The 16,566-nt window shown below is 43.6% G+C and overlaps 1 protein-coding gene across 5 annotated transcripts in view; it reads right to left on the reverse strand.

Annotated features, from left to right (window-relative positions):
* DIP2B (disco interacting protein 2 homolog B) overlaps window positions 1–16,566 on the reverse strand; it is a 190,829-nt gene that overhangs the window by 38,940 nt on the left and 135,323 nt on the right. For 3 of the 5 annotated variants that reach the window (XM_083427265.1, XM_083427268.1, XM_083427267.1), the window contains 8 exons: window positions 13,214–13,363; window positions 10,314–10,433; window positions 7,926–8,123; window positions 7,297–7,388; window positions 6,925–7,035; window positions 3,784–3,907; window positions 2,331–2,440; window positions 1,364–1,466 (listed from right to left, as the gene is read on the reverse strand). In XM_083427265.1, coding sequence (XP_083283391.1) covers window positions 1,364–1,466; window positions 2,331–2,440; window positions 3,784–3,907; window positions 6,925–7,035; window positions 7,297–7,388; window positions 7,926–8,123; window positions 10,314–10,433; window positions 13,214–13,363 — 1,008 coding nt within the window. The remainder of the gene's footprint in view (window positions 1–1,363; window positions 1,467–2,330; window positions 2,441–3,783; window positions 3,908–6,924; window positions 7,036–7,296; window positions 7,389–7,925; window positions 8,124–10,313; window positions 10,434–13,213; window positions 13,364–16,566) is intronic. The other 2 variants (XM_083427269.1, XM_083427266.1) reach the window with 1 other exon arrangement.

The raw sequence follows: 16,566 nt of genomic DNA on the forward strand, positions 1-16,566 counted from the left end.
ATTTAGGGAAGCTAAGAAAATGCCTGGTGAAAGGAATGTTACTGAATTTTTAAAAATAAAAATAAATGGCAACATCCTTCTCCTTTTGCATGTAAAAGCTAATAGGGATCAGTTTACAAAGTCAAGCTGCTCCTTGCAATAATTTCATAGAATCAAAGAATTGTAGATTTGGAAGGGACCATGAGGGTCATCTAGATCAACCCCCTGCAATGCAGGAATCTTTTGCCCAATGTGAGACGCAAACCCACGACCCCGAGATTAAGGGTCCCATGCTCCACCAGCTGATATACCGTATTTTTTGCTCTATAAGACTCACTTTTTCCCTCCTAAAAAGTAAGGGGAAATGTGTGTGCGTCTTATGGAGAGAATGCAGGCTGCACAGCTATCCCAGAAGCCAGAACAGCAAGAAGGATTGCTGCTTTCACTGTGTAGCGATCCCTCTTGCTGTTCTGGCTTCTGAGATTCAGAATATTTTTTTCTTGTTTCCCTCCTCCAAAAACTAGGTGCGTCTTGTGGTCTGGTGCGTCTTATAGAGCGAAAAATACGGTATGTGGGTATATTGTTGTACAATGGCCTAGAATATTCAATGCAGAGTGGCACATAAATGCTTTAATACAATGATTAAAATTCAAGGAACTATATGATTTTGTACAGAGAAACACATCAGTGAACCAAACTATATACGGTGGTACCTCTGGTTACGAACGGGATCTGTTCCGGAGCCCCATTCGCAACATGAGCAAAACGCAACCCGCGTCTGCGCGTGCCACGATTCGCCGCTTCTGCGCATGCGCGTGACATTATTTTGAGCGTCTGCGCATGCGTGAGTGGTGAAACCCGGAAGTAACCCCTTCCGGTACTTCTGGGTTGCCGCAGGACACAACCTGAAAAGACGTAACTTGAACCGAACGTAACAAGAGGTATGACTGTATACAGGAGATAGCGGCTATCTCAATATGAAATAACACCATTACCTTACCAGACATACATACAAGTCTCTCTCAGTGTGGCTGGGCAATGAAACCTATATCACACTGAAGTGTTTGGCAGTGTGAACTGGTGCACTGTTTGTAAACAATCACTTTGATTTAATGGGTGTAGCGCATATCCTGAGAGATAGCTCAGTTGGTAGAGCATGAGACTGTTGGTCTCAGGGTTGTGAGTTCGAGCCCCATGTTGGGTAAAAGATTCCCGCATTGCAGGGAGTTGGACTAGATGGCCCTTGTGGTCCCTTCCAACTCTACACTTCTATGATAACTCCTAAAGACTAGCACTGGGCTGGGTTCACAGTTCTCTGGAGAAAGCTGTCCACTAGGACATTATTCCCTGTGCTCATAACGCAGCCAGGCAGGACAGCACTCACCTTCAGAGTAGTTGCAGGCCTGAGACAGAGCCTGGCAGTGAGCCAGCATAGCAATTCGTGACACGGTCACACCCATCACACTCCCCTCCTTGCTGGTCTTGTACTGAGAAAAGAGCACAAATATCAACAATTCAGGGACCAAAGTGCTGTTGTATTTGCCTTAAGCATTCATAAAGCTGAAGGCAGAGAGCCCTTTACTCTTTCCCGTGTATATGCATGTGTGTTTGCATGCAAGGCAGAATATGGATAAGCGAGCAAAATTGAGTAGAATGAGGAAACAAATTACAATCCTGAATTTGTGGCCAGGGTTTCCCAAACTTGGGTCTCCAGCTGTTTTTGGACTACAATTCCCATCGTCCCTAGTTAGCAGGACCAGTGGTCAGGGATGATGGGAACTGTAATCTAGAAAACAGCTAAAGTTTGAAAAGCCCTGCTCAACCTATGCTATTCCTGTTCTCTCTCTCTCTCTCTCTCTCTCAAAATAAAGTGTGAACAGACTCACCAACGAAGGGAACAGACCATTTGAAACAAGGTTTAGAACTCCCAAAGTATTCCCATAAACCAGGGATAGGGAACCTGTGGCCCTAAAGAAGTAGCTGGGACTCCAACTCCCATTAACCCCAGCTAGCATGGCCAATACTCAGGGATGATGGGAAATGTAGTCCAATGTCTGGAAGACCACAGATCACCCACCCCATCACAAACTCTAACGGCCGAAGCTTTTTTCTGTAAAAAAAGATCTGTTCGAGAAGAACAAAGGGCACTGGAAGAAGAACTTCCGCGTAAATTTCGTCCTCAATTTATAATTGTGCCAGTTCACAAAGATGCTTAAACCACAACTTCTGGAGAGAAAGGGCACATTAGGAGGACATGAGGTTTTGGCAGCAAGGCACACAGACAATTGAAACACCCTAAATATATTACAAGGCAGCATATGCTGTTTAGTTAATTTTTGCTTGCTACATACCTCAATGTAAGCTGGCTCAGTCCCCGCGTTTGAAATGTTGGGCTGCCAGTCCTTTGGTGACTTAGAGAGGTACTTGGAATCTGTTACAACCCACTTGAGCCTAGGCCAACCTAAAACCAAAAGGTAAAAAAAGTGACTTCTAAGTTGCAATTATTTTTTGATGCATTCACATTGCAAATAATGCAATCTGGCTCCCCCAGAGGAACCTGCTGCAATGCTGCAAGCCTCACAAAGCCCTTAAACAAGTTTTCTTCCCCACCTTCCCGCCACCCCAGAAATACAAGGTTTCTAATCCTTATGAAAAGTTTATCTGGGTTTAGGCTGGTGGGGATCATAAAGAGACATGTAAAGAGGCAGAAAGTTAAAGCCGCTTCATTCAGAATATTATTCTGACATAGAGAAGATTTCCATGTACGAAAATTAAGATCATGCATGAATTATTTGGTCCACAATTACATGTACTGAAGCTGTTCTGCACTGCTAGGTCCCCAAATGCATCATCATGGCAAAACAAGCAAAATGTGTGCTTTTCATACGTAACCACACAGAGGCCATGATTAGTGGGTGCAGAAATGCTTAAGTATGTAACACTCAAGCCATTTACACCTTCGTCATTCAATAGCAGAATTGGATTTCCCTGTAAACCAGCAATGACCATGAAGTAATGTTGCCGCGTGCTCCCAGCAACCCATTCCCATTGTAAAAAGCATCAGGGGCTGTGGCCAGGTAGCAGAGCACATGCCTTTCACGAAAGCAGCCCCCATTCCAGTTACTAGTAACCCCAAATATCTCAGGCAGAAGAGATAGGGGTGGAGTTGCTTGGTTCTTCTGAAAACTGGCTGCAAGCCCTGCTTCTGCCAACCTGGGCTGATGGGTAATTGAGGGCTTGCTTTATCACTTACATAGTCAATAACTACAGCCAGGGAACCTTTATTTATGAACAAGTTAAAAGGTAAAGGGACCCCTGACCATTAGGTCCAGTCGTGACCAACTCTGGGGTTGCGGTGCTCATCTTGCTTTATTGGCCGAGGGAGCCGGTGTACAGCTTCCGGGTCATGTGGCCAGCATGACTAAGCCGCTTCTGGCGAACCAGAGCAGCGCACGGAAACACCGTTTACCTTCCCGCCAGAGCGGTACCTATTTATCTACTTGCACTGTGCTTTCGAACTGCTAGGTTGGCAGGAGCAGGGACCGAGCGATGGCAGCTCACCCTGTCGCGGAGATTCGAACCGCCGGCCTTCTGATCAGCAAGTCCCAGGCTCTGGGTTTAACCCACAGCGCCACCCGTGTCCCATACAAGTTACAAGTTACAAGTTACAAGTTAGTCTGCTGCAAAATAGGAACGTCATGTTCGACATTTATGACTTGTCACAAGTGCACGTGCACCCCTGTCATTTCCTGATTGATAAAATGCCACCCACAATTATTGTTCCATATAAAATCAACAACTAACCTTTGAACTGCACAATTTCTCCATTCTGTGTTTTGGGGAGACCCTTTAAGCAAACCTCAGTAGTGAGAGCCAAAGCAATGCCACAGCTGCCTAGAAGAAAGCCAATTTGCTGGCCACCAGCATCCTGTGGGAGGGAAAAAAGAATCACTGTGATTTGCAGATTGGGGCTAAAAAGAGAAAAAAAAGGCAGCTTTACCCTTACCAAACTCCTAAACGTCGGTAATGGTTTGGTAACTGGATGGTAACATTATGGACAACACTGAGCGAACTACAGACATTCAGAGTCATCCATCAGTAGTTTGAAACTCAAATGACAACCACCACAGTGACAGCAAGGGGAAGCAGGCATTGCACACAATGGAAAAACACAGGGAGTGGTGATGATCTGAAATCAGATGGGTGGCAACAGCGAATGTGGAATGCATGGCATTCATCCTGTGCTGAAAAGTCCATGAATGAAAGTAACTTGAAACTTGGGAAACAGCGCTCCAGAGAAAAGTCAGCCTTCCCCAACCTGGTGCCTCCAGACTACAATTTTTGGACTACAGGAAGAAGTTCAAGGACTATCTACAGAAATACTGTAAGATAATGAATGTCTGATGACACCAGATTGAATGTAAAAGGTTATTAGTAAAAAATGTAAAGATTAAAAAAGATCCAATATTTCAAGATATAAGGAAATACAGTTATATTAAGATATTAAAATTATGACAAAATCAAATTAAGACAGAGGGAAGGAATTTGCTGATAGAATATATGATCTGGAATACAGGGAAGGGAGGTCTGGGGAGGTCAGAGAAATAAGTTAATGTCAAGAATATAATGAGGATAAAAATTGTTTTTGTTTTCTATTTTTCTTTATTTGTATTTTTTGCTGTTTTGTGTTTGTGTGTTGTTGTATTTTTTTCTTTTCGTAGTGTTGTGGTTTATTTTTTCTTGTTTTTGTCGCCTTATACTTATTGTAAAACTTAATAAAAATGATTTTAAAAAACAAACCAATTTTTGGACTACAACTCCTGTTAACTATAGTCACCACAGATGGAGAACAACAGGTTGGTTGAAGGCTGACCCAGGTTATAGCCAGAGTTGTGCTTAACTCTGTGCTAAAGAGAGAAATTTCTGCTCCAAGAAAAGCTGAATTCCGCAACCAGCAGAAATTAAACAAGCATAATTCATGTTAATAGTAATATTTTTATTATTTATACCCCGCCTATCTGGCTGGGTTTCCTGAGCCACTCTGGGCAGCTTACAGCATATCTAAAAACATCAAGCATTAAAAACCCCGCAATAGAGGGCTGCCTTCAGATGTCTTCTAAAAGTTGTGTAATTCTTTATCTCCTTGACATCTGAAGGGAAGGCGTTCCACTACGGAGAAGGCCCTCTGCCTGGTTATATTTTACTTGCAGGGTCCTGAAGTCCAATTCTCAATCCCTTCACCACTAGCTTCTGAAATGTAGCCAACTGTCGCCCACACAATCTCTAGCAGGTCTTTTCTCCTCCAGCCACAGGGGGAAGGGGAAGCATTAGATTGGCAAGACTACCATGTGAGAAGCAAAAGGAAGGGACCTCTGTAGATGAGCTCATAGAAATCATCAGTGGGACACGTTCCTAAATGGTCCAGACAGTGGGAGTTTGTGAAATACCCAGCAGGATAAGCTGCAGGACTGGCTACAGAACATTGCCAGGCCTGCACTCCTTCCTATTTGCCCCCAAATTCAACATTTTTTTTTAAAAAAAAAAACTACCCCAAGAGAATAGCAGGCTACATATCAAAATCCATATTGCACTCAAACTTTATTTGTTAAAATAAAGCTATTTGTCTTTATTTGTTAACTTGATTTGTTAAAAAATGGACTGAACACATGGCATTTCCATACCAAAAATGCCAAACAGAAATCACACACAATAATAATAATAATAATAATAATAATAATAATAATAATAATAACAACAGCATATTGGTAAGAAGCTACCCCTCCTCTTCCAATCCCAGCATCCCTTAACTACAGAAGGGAAATTTATTAGGCTGGAACAAGCTGGAATGAGCAGATGATCAGAGAATCCCCAGCAACACAACAGAAGCGAGGGAAGAAAGCACTGAAATGGACAAGCTGGTTTACTGAGCGTATAGAGTCAGTGCGGGGGCTGGGATAGAATCCGTTTTCATATGCGAGTTGTTATGGCAGTTGTCATATTGAGACCACAAATCAAAGAGATGCCCCTAGGAGACCCATAGCATTACCAGGCTAGGTTACCACCTCATTACCACTTCTCTCACCATGCTCTTTGCCAAGCCGTCTCTTGAAAGACACTCTTAATACCTTAGCATGGCGTGTTATTCCGATTATGGTAAGGGTAGAGGTGACCTTTACATGACACACGGACTCTGTGAGAACACCAGGACCTATTCTCAGCAGTGCTCAGGACACAAGCTGGCCAGAAAATCTACACTGAAACTCATTTCAATCAGGGCTGTTTCTCAAGCTACCTCCGATAGGCACTGATACAAAACTATGCCCGAAAGTCTTGAAAACAATGTCAGAACTTGTTAATACACATATCTGTTTGGGGAAGCGAATTCAAAATGCTACCATCTTTTTGCCTTATACTCACTTTCCCCTCTGGAACGGATATAGTGTCTTATAGTTCTGATCTCTGTAGTTAGCAGTAGCTCGGAAACTGCCTGCATTTCAACTACCGAAATGCATTTCAAGATATATATATTTTTTAAAAAAATATGAAATATTTGGCTTTTCAGCAAGGGAGCAAACCGCAATTCCTATGCAGTAGCACAATGCCATGGAAATCAGTGGGACTGCAAAATAACAAAATAAGCTCCCCATTGTTGCTGTTTAAATAACGTTCTCTAAAATAAAGGTGCTGAGCCCTGGTGAGAATAAGGCCCAGGGTACTGACCGAGGGAGAGGTGAGATACTTCAATCTCTTTTACCATGTGCTCGACGGAAGAGGGAGGCATGACAGAACACCAGCATTTCGAAATATCAGCCTGAATGAGCAACAGCTGTGAAAGGCAGGCTCTCTAGAACTGGAAGCCGCAAAGTCTAAATGTATCCAAGGCTGACAGCCTGACTTGGTTCTCATCCCACATCCTATCACTCCTCTAAGTTCCATCAACGTTACCTTTCGGGTTAGAGGTACCTCTATCGGCACTGGGATGACTTCAGCTAGCAAACAGCCATAGAACGCCACCATGAACATGACAGGATCATTGTTGGGATAAACAAGGGCTACCTGCGATTCACAGAAATTATTAAGTTAGAGAAGGTAGGATGGACAGCAGTCAAGCTTGGACCATTACACTGCAAAGCACAAAATAGGCTGTTTAACTCAAAGAATGTTCATTAGATGACTGCAAAATTAACTCACATGATGCAATTTTTTAAAGAAGTATTTTTTTTTAACATTTAAAGGAGAGGAGGCACATACATTCATGCGCCGCCCCCGTTCATTTTTCACAAGAGGAGCTATAAACCGTTTGTTAAGGCTTCTTACTCTGTCTCCAGGCTTCAAGACAGGCTCATTTTTGGTGCCCAGTTTATTCAACAGCGTATAGGCCAGCTTCAGACTTCTGCTCCACAGCTTGCCTGGAACGCAGAGAAGAGTTTGGATTTGATATCCCGCTTTATCACTACCCAAAGGAGTCTCAAAGCGGCTAACATTCTCCTTTCCCTTCCTCCCCCACAACAAACACTCTGTGAGGTGAGTGAGGCTGAGAGACTTCAAAGAAGTGTGACTAGCCCAAGGTCACCCAGCAGCTGCATGTAGAGGAGCGGGGACAATCTGGTTCACCAGATTACGAGTCTACCGCTCTTAACCACTACACCACACTGGCTCTCGAGAGAGAGAAAGCAATGAGGCCGCACATCAGTCAGGCAGCAGCAGGTGCAGCATCTCCCCTGCCCCTCACGACACACGTCTATTATTATTATTATTGCTGGAAAATATCTGTATCCTGTATCTTAGCCAGTGCAGAATCAACGCAGGATTGCCAAAGTGCTGCTTTTCTAATCAAACAGCTTATGTGCCAAGTCAAGGCAGGCAAACCACAAAGACCCACATGCCTTAAAAAAGCCCGCTATGGTAAAGTGTATATGCTAACAAGACTCTATAAAGATTCTCACCATATGTCAGTGTGTAGACTGGCTTCCCAGTAACATCCAGGGCTGTCAAACAAGGGCATTTGGCCTGCGTCGTCCCCCAGCGTTGCAAAGCGGCTTCTAAAGCAGGAGGCCAGTTGCAAACTACTCCCAGGGGTTCTCCCTTCACAGGCGTCATCTGACGTCCCTCTGGCTTGGGCTGATTTGGGTCTGGCTGTGGAACTGCAAAGAAAACACCGCCAGATCAAGTGTTAAATCCACTGAGGAAAGGAGCAAGCTGTGTATGGAGGACTAAATGGTGCTAAACAAAGTCTATAGCTCCCTGCATTCATGGTGCAAAGGATTCCCCATTTTGGAAATCGCTGTTTCAAAATCCACTTTTAAAAGGTCGAAGCAATTTGAACGTATTTGTTGCTAAGGATAGATACCGCCCAGTAGGAGACAGGGAAACTGTATTATTTCCAAACACAGAAACCGAAGATGTTAACTCGATTGCATTTGGCAAGAACCTACTATTACTGCCGCTGCTACTATACAATTACGTAGCATCAATCTGTGTGCTAGGTACAATACGCAACACAGAAGTGAGCAGAAAGTCTAAAATCTCAGCCAGTCAGCCAAGACAAATATGAACAAACTAAGATTAAGTTTGACTTTAATAAAAGGCACCAAAGACAGAGTAGGACAGAGATAACAGGTAGCAGAAACAGCAGGAAGGTGTGGTCCAGCAAGGATTTGTATATGGAGTTTTGAAAAGTTGGAGTGGTAACTTGATAAAGGTTAATCAAGACGTAAAGAGCAGCAGGTCAAAAGAGAGAGCAGATGAAGAGAATAAAAAATGTCAAGAGAACAGAGCCATTTACAGGAGGAGAAAATTTGTGGCTTAAAAAAAGGAGGGTGGTATTTAAATCCAGGAGAGAGAAATTAGGTTGAGATAGTCAAAAACAACTTGCCCCTGTGACAGTGCCTAGGTGGTATATTCATAGATAATGCCATATACTGGAGTTGCTATAAAGCTGTTTAAGACCAGCAGAGTCAGCACTAGCACGAAAATGTACCATGGAACACCAAGCAGTTTTTTGGGTAAATAGCCCCTCTAGGGCCACCAGGAGAGCAGCACGCAATCTGAGAGGTGCGCCTCACTTGCAATGTTGATGAGGAAGTCTGAGCACAGCTCCTGGATCACACAACGCAGCTGCGTGGGCCACAAAATCTCTTGGGCCGACTCTCAGAGGAATAATCCAAATTTACTATTTGCCATCTGTCTCTCGGTGGGAGCTACACACGCCACACAGAATTTCAGAGTGGAAGTTTCAGATGCACAAATAAAGCAGCAATAACCCAGGTTTCCCCGTTCTCATATTGAAGGCTTGAGCTACCCTCGCCATGTCTGCGGCCCAATTCCATCCTTTTTTTTCTTGGGCACCAGCATTTCTGACAAAGTGTCAAGTGTGACCACCTGATTTGAAAAGGGGATGGGTGTGGGAGGGGAGGGAGAAGAGACAACGAAAGAAATGGCGGGGGGGGGGGACATACTATGCCAAGTGTTGCTCTCCCATCCCTCTTGCAATAAAAAGACTGATTTGGCATATATACCCAATGATGGCACGGTATATTCCCAGACTTTCCCAACTCCGGAATGTTGTCGGACCCCAACAACTTGCACGAGTTGCTGTCGACTCAGCCGACAATCTAGGATGATAGGAGCTGCCCTACGGACTGTTGGACTACAAGAAGTTGGGAGAAGCTGGTGTACCCTGTTTTAAGCAAGAAGAGCTCATCTTTCCCCCTTTTTCTCTTTAAGAAAAGAGGGCTTGACAGAGTAGCTCTCTGCCTACTCCAGAGGAGGGGAACTTTCCAGCCTATGGGCTGAATGTGACCTCCAGGTGCCCCTATCCAGTTCTTCCCAAGCAACAGCCCTCGCTATCTGTGCTCTGCACCCTGGAGTGCTTCTGCCTGTCTGAATAGGTCCTTCAATTGTGATGATGCCATTATGTATCTGGAGTGTGTGTGTGTGTGTGTGTGTAAGAATCTAGTGTACAAAGACTCTCCAATATGCTCTTCCACCCACTGTTTGCCTCCGGCCCCACAACCCCTGACGATGTGGGGCTTGGAAGGTTGTGCGTGAGGTTCCCTTTGTGCAGTTACAGAAAAAGCATATGACCAGGAGGAGCTAGATGGAACTCTTGAGCTTTTCTATATAAGAGGCTAAGATACAGCAGCACATTTGTTTTCTAATCCATATTGATCTGGAAACCTCATAAAAGGAAGGCACAGATAGAAGGAAGAGGATTCTCCCTTAACTACTGGAGCTTAACAGGCATCGAAAGAAGAAAAGCAAAACCAAGCAAAAGAACAAGACACGCAAAGTTTTCTGCAAATTGCAACCAGCCCATTGGCATATCCAAATACCTTCAACAATTTCTTCAAAATCATCCACAAAAAACTCCTTCAGAGGTGGCCGCTTGGGTCGCTTCAGAGTATTGAGCAGCTGCTGGATTTTTGTTGAGACTCTGCTACTTACAGGGACACCTGCAGTGTGGGAAATTAATTCAGTTTATCAAGGGCTAGGTCACCTGTGGGCAACTGCCACTCTGTATAAAGAGCTACCCAAACCATACCCTTTCTGATGCAGCAAATTGCAATATACATGAGCAGAAATTGCAGTGATCAAAGCCTGATGTAAAACATGGGAACGCGGACTATCCAGAAGGTTATCTGGAAGGTACGGCTGCTAATAAAAGGGCCATTTATTTCCTTTTCAAAGCTGTTTTCAGCATTTGCACAACACTGTCTATGTATGTTTTTCATCTCTCAAGACCAGGCCGTATATGGCAAGCTGCAAAGGCCTAGACAAACTTCCCATTCCTTCCTGGGATTGCAGAAACAGAGTCGGGCACCTCTGAGATCACAATTCTTGACTAATGGGATATGTTTGGCCTGGTGGGTCACAAATTGTGCATGCCGGATTGAAATGGTCTTTCTAGGATCCTTTTAGGACTTGACCACCAGAGGGCACTATGGGAACTCCTGAGATTTGGCAAAGGTTTTCTCACAGACTCAAATCAAGGCAGCAGTTTATCCTCAAGGTTATTCTAGTCACCGCAGTTGGGTGCTTTTCTACCTGTATATAACAAACTCCAGCACAGCAGGCCTTTTAGAAGTGCAGGTTCTACTTTAGCACTCATTGGCTGCTTTATGCTGAAAATAGTACTACCAACAAATGAGAGCGAAGCCTCTTCTCCAAGGTTAAGGAGACGCTGGCTTTAGGAGTTAAATCTCAGGGCAACACAGCTGAGGCCCTGGAAATTCTGCATAAGAACAACAACAGAGTTCTCTGACCAAAACAGTTCAATGCAAACTGTCAGTAATGCAGATCAGTTAGTTCATGCATTTTTCCTCTCTCTCTGCAAGGTGCGAATTACTTAGTTGAGAATTCACATCTTTAAAGAAAGGAACAAGGGGAAATGAATAGAGCAGTGCTGTGACAAACATAGATCTGGTGTGGCAAAACAAGACCACCTGTAGGTGGCTAGGTGCTGGCGAAAGGAGTTTAAAAAGCTATTTTTGCTTCTGTTTCAGCACCTGACACTGTACAACCAAAGAGCTCATTTTACAGCCCGGTTGTGTAATCTGAAAACTCTATAATCAAATGACTGGGGAGACTATACAGAACCACAGAACGATCAAATATGGGACCAAGGAGAGGGTCTGTTGTTCTAAGACTCCTAAGATTCACTTTACTTTAACGCCCAATGCCTCTCAAATACCCAATGCAGGGCTCTCATTCCTTTGTAAAACACATTCTGTACTTTTCTTTTCAATGCACACACAAAATAAAATTGCAATTTCCTCACCAGAACTCCCTGCTCCCCTTTCCTAATCCGTAGTTCTCAGGGGTTAACTCCTGAATCCAGTGTTTGGTATTTAACAAGAAAAGCAGTTTCCTGATACTCTGCGTGCATTGAGTTATCGCTCTTCTTTAGATTACAAGGCACAGCAAAAGAACTGAAGCTCCTAATGAGATACCCACAATCACTGGTCTCCAGCTATGCTGAGGAAATGCATCAGCAGTGGTATCTGCTTGAAACAACAATAGGAGCCCTTAAGAAACTGCACTCTCTAGGAACCACACACTCATGTCAGAGAGGCTACCTGTTTCCTCTTCCGACTGTGTGAGCCATTTGGGATCTGCCACACTTTTCACAGTGGTGGACTACAGAAACAAAACAAAATAGTGAACAGGAAAAGGGGAGCTTTCTGGAAGCTTTCTGGGAATCCACAAAACTGTTTGGGTTAACAGCAGGGGCTGGAGACAGGATGAAAGTTCAAAGAGCAACTGCCTTCCCTTACTCATACATCAAGAGGCTGGGCCTTGCTGCAGCAGTGGAGATATTCTGAGGTTGGAGCTAGGCTCAGCTTCTCACTTTGCTACTAGCGGAAAGGGCATACAGAGTCTTTGCTCTCTTCCAGGTGGCAAGGGTGCAAGAACCGTTCTATATCAAGGCAATTTTGGTTATTGCGTTCGAAGGATTTTTCCTTTGAAGCTGGCTCGCCTGACATCATGTGACTTTGACAGGTGAGTGGGACAAGGTGATCTGACAGGTGGGTGACCCCACCTACCTGTCAAAGTGGCCTGCAAGTTGTGGAGGACTTGGGGGTCTAGCCTGCTGACTGCTTCCACTTTTCCACCCTGCAGTACATGTTCTTTGCCCCTACATGAATCAAACTTGAGAGGGTCTCAGTTGTTTCTGCCCACCTCAGTTGTTTCTGCAATGCAAAGCAGAATACACTGACAGGCCGATGCACAAATAAAAGCTGGAGAAAATGCTGGTGTTAAGGGCTGGCACTTTTGCTCAAAAGCTTAGGTAGGAACCGGCAGCTCCTGATCTAGAAGAGCAAAGAGTATTCACACCTTTGCTTCTTTCACACGAATTATGAACGTGCAGGGTAAGAAGTTAAGAAGCACAGGCTTCTTTTCTAAAAGAAACACACAAAAACAAACAAACTACCATTTGGGTATTGGACATAAGAGCTTAATGCCAACAGCTGAAACTTAATCAGCTGCCTTTCTCCCCAAGATGCAATTGCCCAACCTGGGTCTCAGGGCCCCATTGTTCTCAAGATTTCACAAGAAAGCAAACAGAAAAAATTGTTGTTGTGTGAGGCAGGTGCCTACTAATGGCTGACATGGTAGACCTTTAAGATGGATAACATGCATTCTGCAATGCTGCACTGATGAGCTGTAGAAATAAAACCATGTTACTGGTGCCCTATTGGCTTTATCCCATAGTCTGGATTTGCAGATGTACCATCGGCTGTGTCCATAAGGCTAGACCGGTTGGATGCTTTGTGCATGCCCTTCACTATTCCTGATGGAGGGAGGTCAATAGCAGATGGGCGGGCAGAGGAAGCAGGTGTGGAGGTAGTTGCAGTAACATCCGGGGGAACTGAGAAATTTTCTGGAAGGAGGATCAAGAAAAAAACAATTGAGATTCATATTATCATTTTGCAACCAGGTGGCCTAAGATGCGATATCACATTTACCCACCTTTCCTTGGTCTGATGCAAAGGCACCTGACTGAACAGCGAGATTGATTCTACTTTCCATTTCCATTACAGTGCCACGGGCTATTTCACACCCCTGTTTCTCTAGGCCACATATTGCACTGCCCATTTCCAAAGGTTAACTAGACTAACTCATACAAGGACAGCAAAAATGTTATGGGACATATCACCATTGCCCCATATCTCCTCTTAAGTAAAAATTGGACAAAGGATAAGAACAGGAGAGTTTGGACCATGTAATCTTCAACAGAACTTCCTAGAGTCTCAGAAAAGGCCTCCTGGTTTTTCAATTTTTTTGTTTGCCATTTTGCCAACAGAAAAGATTACCCAGCTAGCTGACTATGTTGTCTCCATAGTGCACTGAGTGCAAGACTAAGCCCCTTCCTCATCCCTTATGCAAACTTCCAGATCTTGAACACATTTCTGTATCACAACAGAAATAGTGGCACTGCAGGCTGAAATCTGGTCTAGTTAACTGCAATGCCCTTTAATGAGATACTGCGGCCTAATTTGCATGTCAGGCTGAGCCAAACCATAGCTTAGTGCACATGTGTGAGCTCCCAGAGAGGAAATTGCAGTCACTTTGCTCTGCCCTAGTTGTTCTGCAGCTATACCACACTAAAACCATGGCCTGGGCTTAGCATTTTGTCCAAACGTTTCGTTCACGGTTTAGCTCTCCCAGACAAACCTTGGGCCAAATACTGTAGAACAAAGATTGGTTTTAGGGTGTGATTAGCCTGGAGAGAATTAAAACACAAACCTGGGTTTGGATAACATGCTAAATCAAGCCATTCTTAGTTCAACGCAGCACAGCAGAACAACCAGTGAGAAATCAAGCAACCACAATCTCCTCTCCTGGAGCCTACATGCTTGCTTGTGCTCTGCTGCTGTTTGGCTTGGCATAATGTGTGAACCAGGCCACTGTGTCCAATCTTCTCCATCCTCTGCTGAACTGCTATGTAATTGTGTGTTTTAAGCAGCTAAGTGGTTCATAATTCAACAAGTTGCATTTCTCTGATGTGAGAATATATATAATTGAATAGTTTTATATCCCCCCCCCCAAAAAAAAAAATAGGCTACTGGGAGAGCATTTCAGGGACAGAGTTATCACAACAGATTTAATAAAGGTTAGCAAGTCAAGTATTTAATTTCTGCAGGCAGCACATTCAGTTAACAGCACTGATGTGGAAAAACTCAGCATACAAGTTTGCTTACATCCACGCAATATTGTAAGACACACAGATTGAAAGTTTGCAATGTACTGCATGTGTTCAGTGAGTTTTATGCACACCAATGTCATCATTAGGTAAATGTACAACCATTCAGAAGAATTAAAAGTATCCTGCTGAGCTGTTCCCTGACTTCTTAAGCAGAAATGCTTTATGGTGTACTGCAGTTTGGGTAAGGGAACTGATGTCCTTTCCATCATTGTACCAAGATGTACAAAACAGAAATACCTCCCTCGGAACAGAAGGCAGGATAGGATTTAGTGTGCATTGTGAAGTATATGCTAGACACACTCTTGAGGGCTCATCTGATCAGTAATAGAACATACTTCGTTTTTGTCCAAGGGCTCGTTCTCTCTCTGTGGTGGCCACAGGGAAAATCCTCAATAAATGCCCAAGGTGTGATCCTGTCAGCCTATGGTGAGGCAGCTGGGCACAGAATTCAGTCTGGGTTGATCCATGCTGTATTGGGCTGCTAAGTACTCTTAAATAAATGAAACTTGGCATAAAACAAAGCTTTTTCATACAAGCACCCTGTGCTAGAGTTGCGTGAGAGTAAGGCCTCAAAAATCAATGCAACATTAATAGATTTTAGATATGGCCCTGTATCAAACCCAACTTAGGTGTATTAAATGTTGACAAAGTGCCGATTCTGTGGTTGATTTCAATCCTATCCTTGTGAAATGGCTTCTTGCCTTGAGCTCTTAAGCCTGAGATAAATAAACTTCAGATCTACTGTGCTGAGTGTATCTGTGGCTATGTTTTTAAATGCTCAAAACTTATCGAGGTAGCCATATGTTTATATGTGTCTACCTCTGTGTTGAAAATATAACAGTACCAGTAGAAATGTTGCTCCTAAGTTAACTGTGCTTCATATTCCCAAGATTGCACTTACAAGAAAGAGCTGTATTTTATAGCACCAATTTGACATTAGCTATTCAGCAACCAAATAGCTGGCTGTTCCAATTTGGGACCATATTTCACCATTGCTTTAATGAGAGTATCTTCCATCTGAAGAAAGCATTATTTATGCTGATGGAATTTCAAACAGGTAAATCTCCCAAGTTTTCCATTTTAGAAAATGAGTTGCATCCCAGTAAGAGACAAAGACATCAGCAACATACAGGTTAAAAGAAATAAAAAGAAGCAATTAAGAGACACCAAACAGCTACACATTGCTTGCCTGAAACCAATTAAGCCAAAGCAGAGAGCACATTGAGACACAGCAATCCCCCTGGGATGCAGCGATATCCTTTCGAACACATTAACAAGAAAACACATACAGTGGAGCCAAACAAACCCTACAAAAAATTCATACAGCAGCACCAGCAGCAAGGAGCACCTCAGAGCATCAAAAAACTGAGCCTGGGGTATCCAGATCTTGAAATCCCCCAACAAATGTGTACACGTAGCTGGGGAAATGGTTCGGGGGTTAAATATGCTTTAAAATTGGGTGTTTGGGGGCTGGGGATGTAATTCCTGGTCTACCAGTCAGGTGGGATAAAGCAAAAAAAAATTTTTTTTATAAAAAATTGCCTTGTTATATAGCCACTCACATAGTCACCTATGATGAGTAAAATATCTTGCAGGTAACAAGGAAGTGAAGCTTTTGAAAAGCTTTCCCCATCCCCACAAGTTAGGCCGTTATGCGGAAGGCTGCAGCACAGCCTTGTTGGATAAATTTAAAAGAAGCATGGCGATCTTTTTGGCTGGATAAGGGTTAGACATCTGCAACACAACACAGGACATGTAGGCTACAGCAATCTCTTTGCTCACCCAGCAGTGAGAACACTTAGTGTAAAGAGCAGCCACAAGCATAAAACAACACCCATGTGCATGACGAAAAGTGCCAGGTTACTGTGCACATCTTT

The sequence above is a fragment of the Podarcis tiliguerta genome (genome assembly GCF_965153285.1).
Source record: "Podarcis tiliguerta genome assembly, chromosome: 2".
NCBI lineage: Eukaryota > Metazoa > Chordata > Lepidosauria > Squamata > Lacertidae > Podarcis > Podarcis tiliguerta.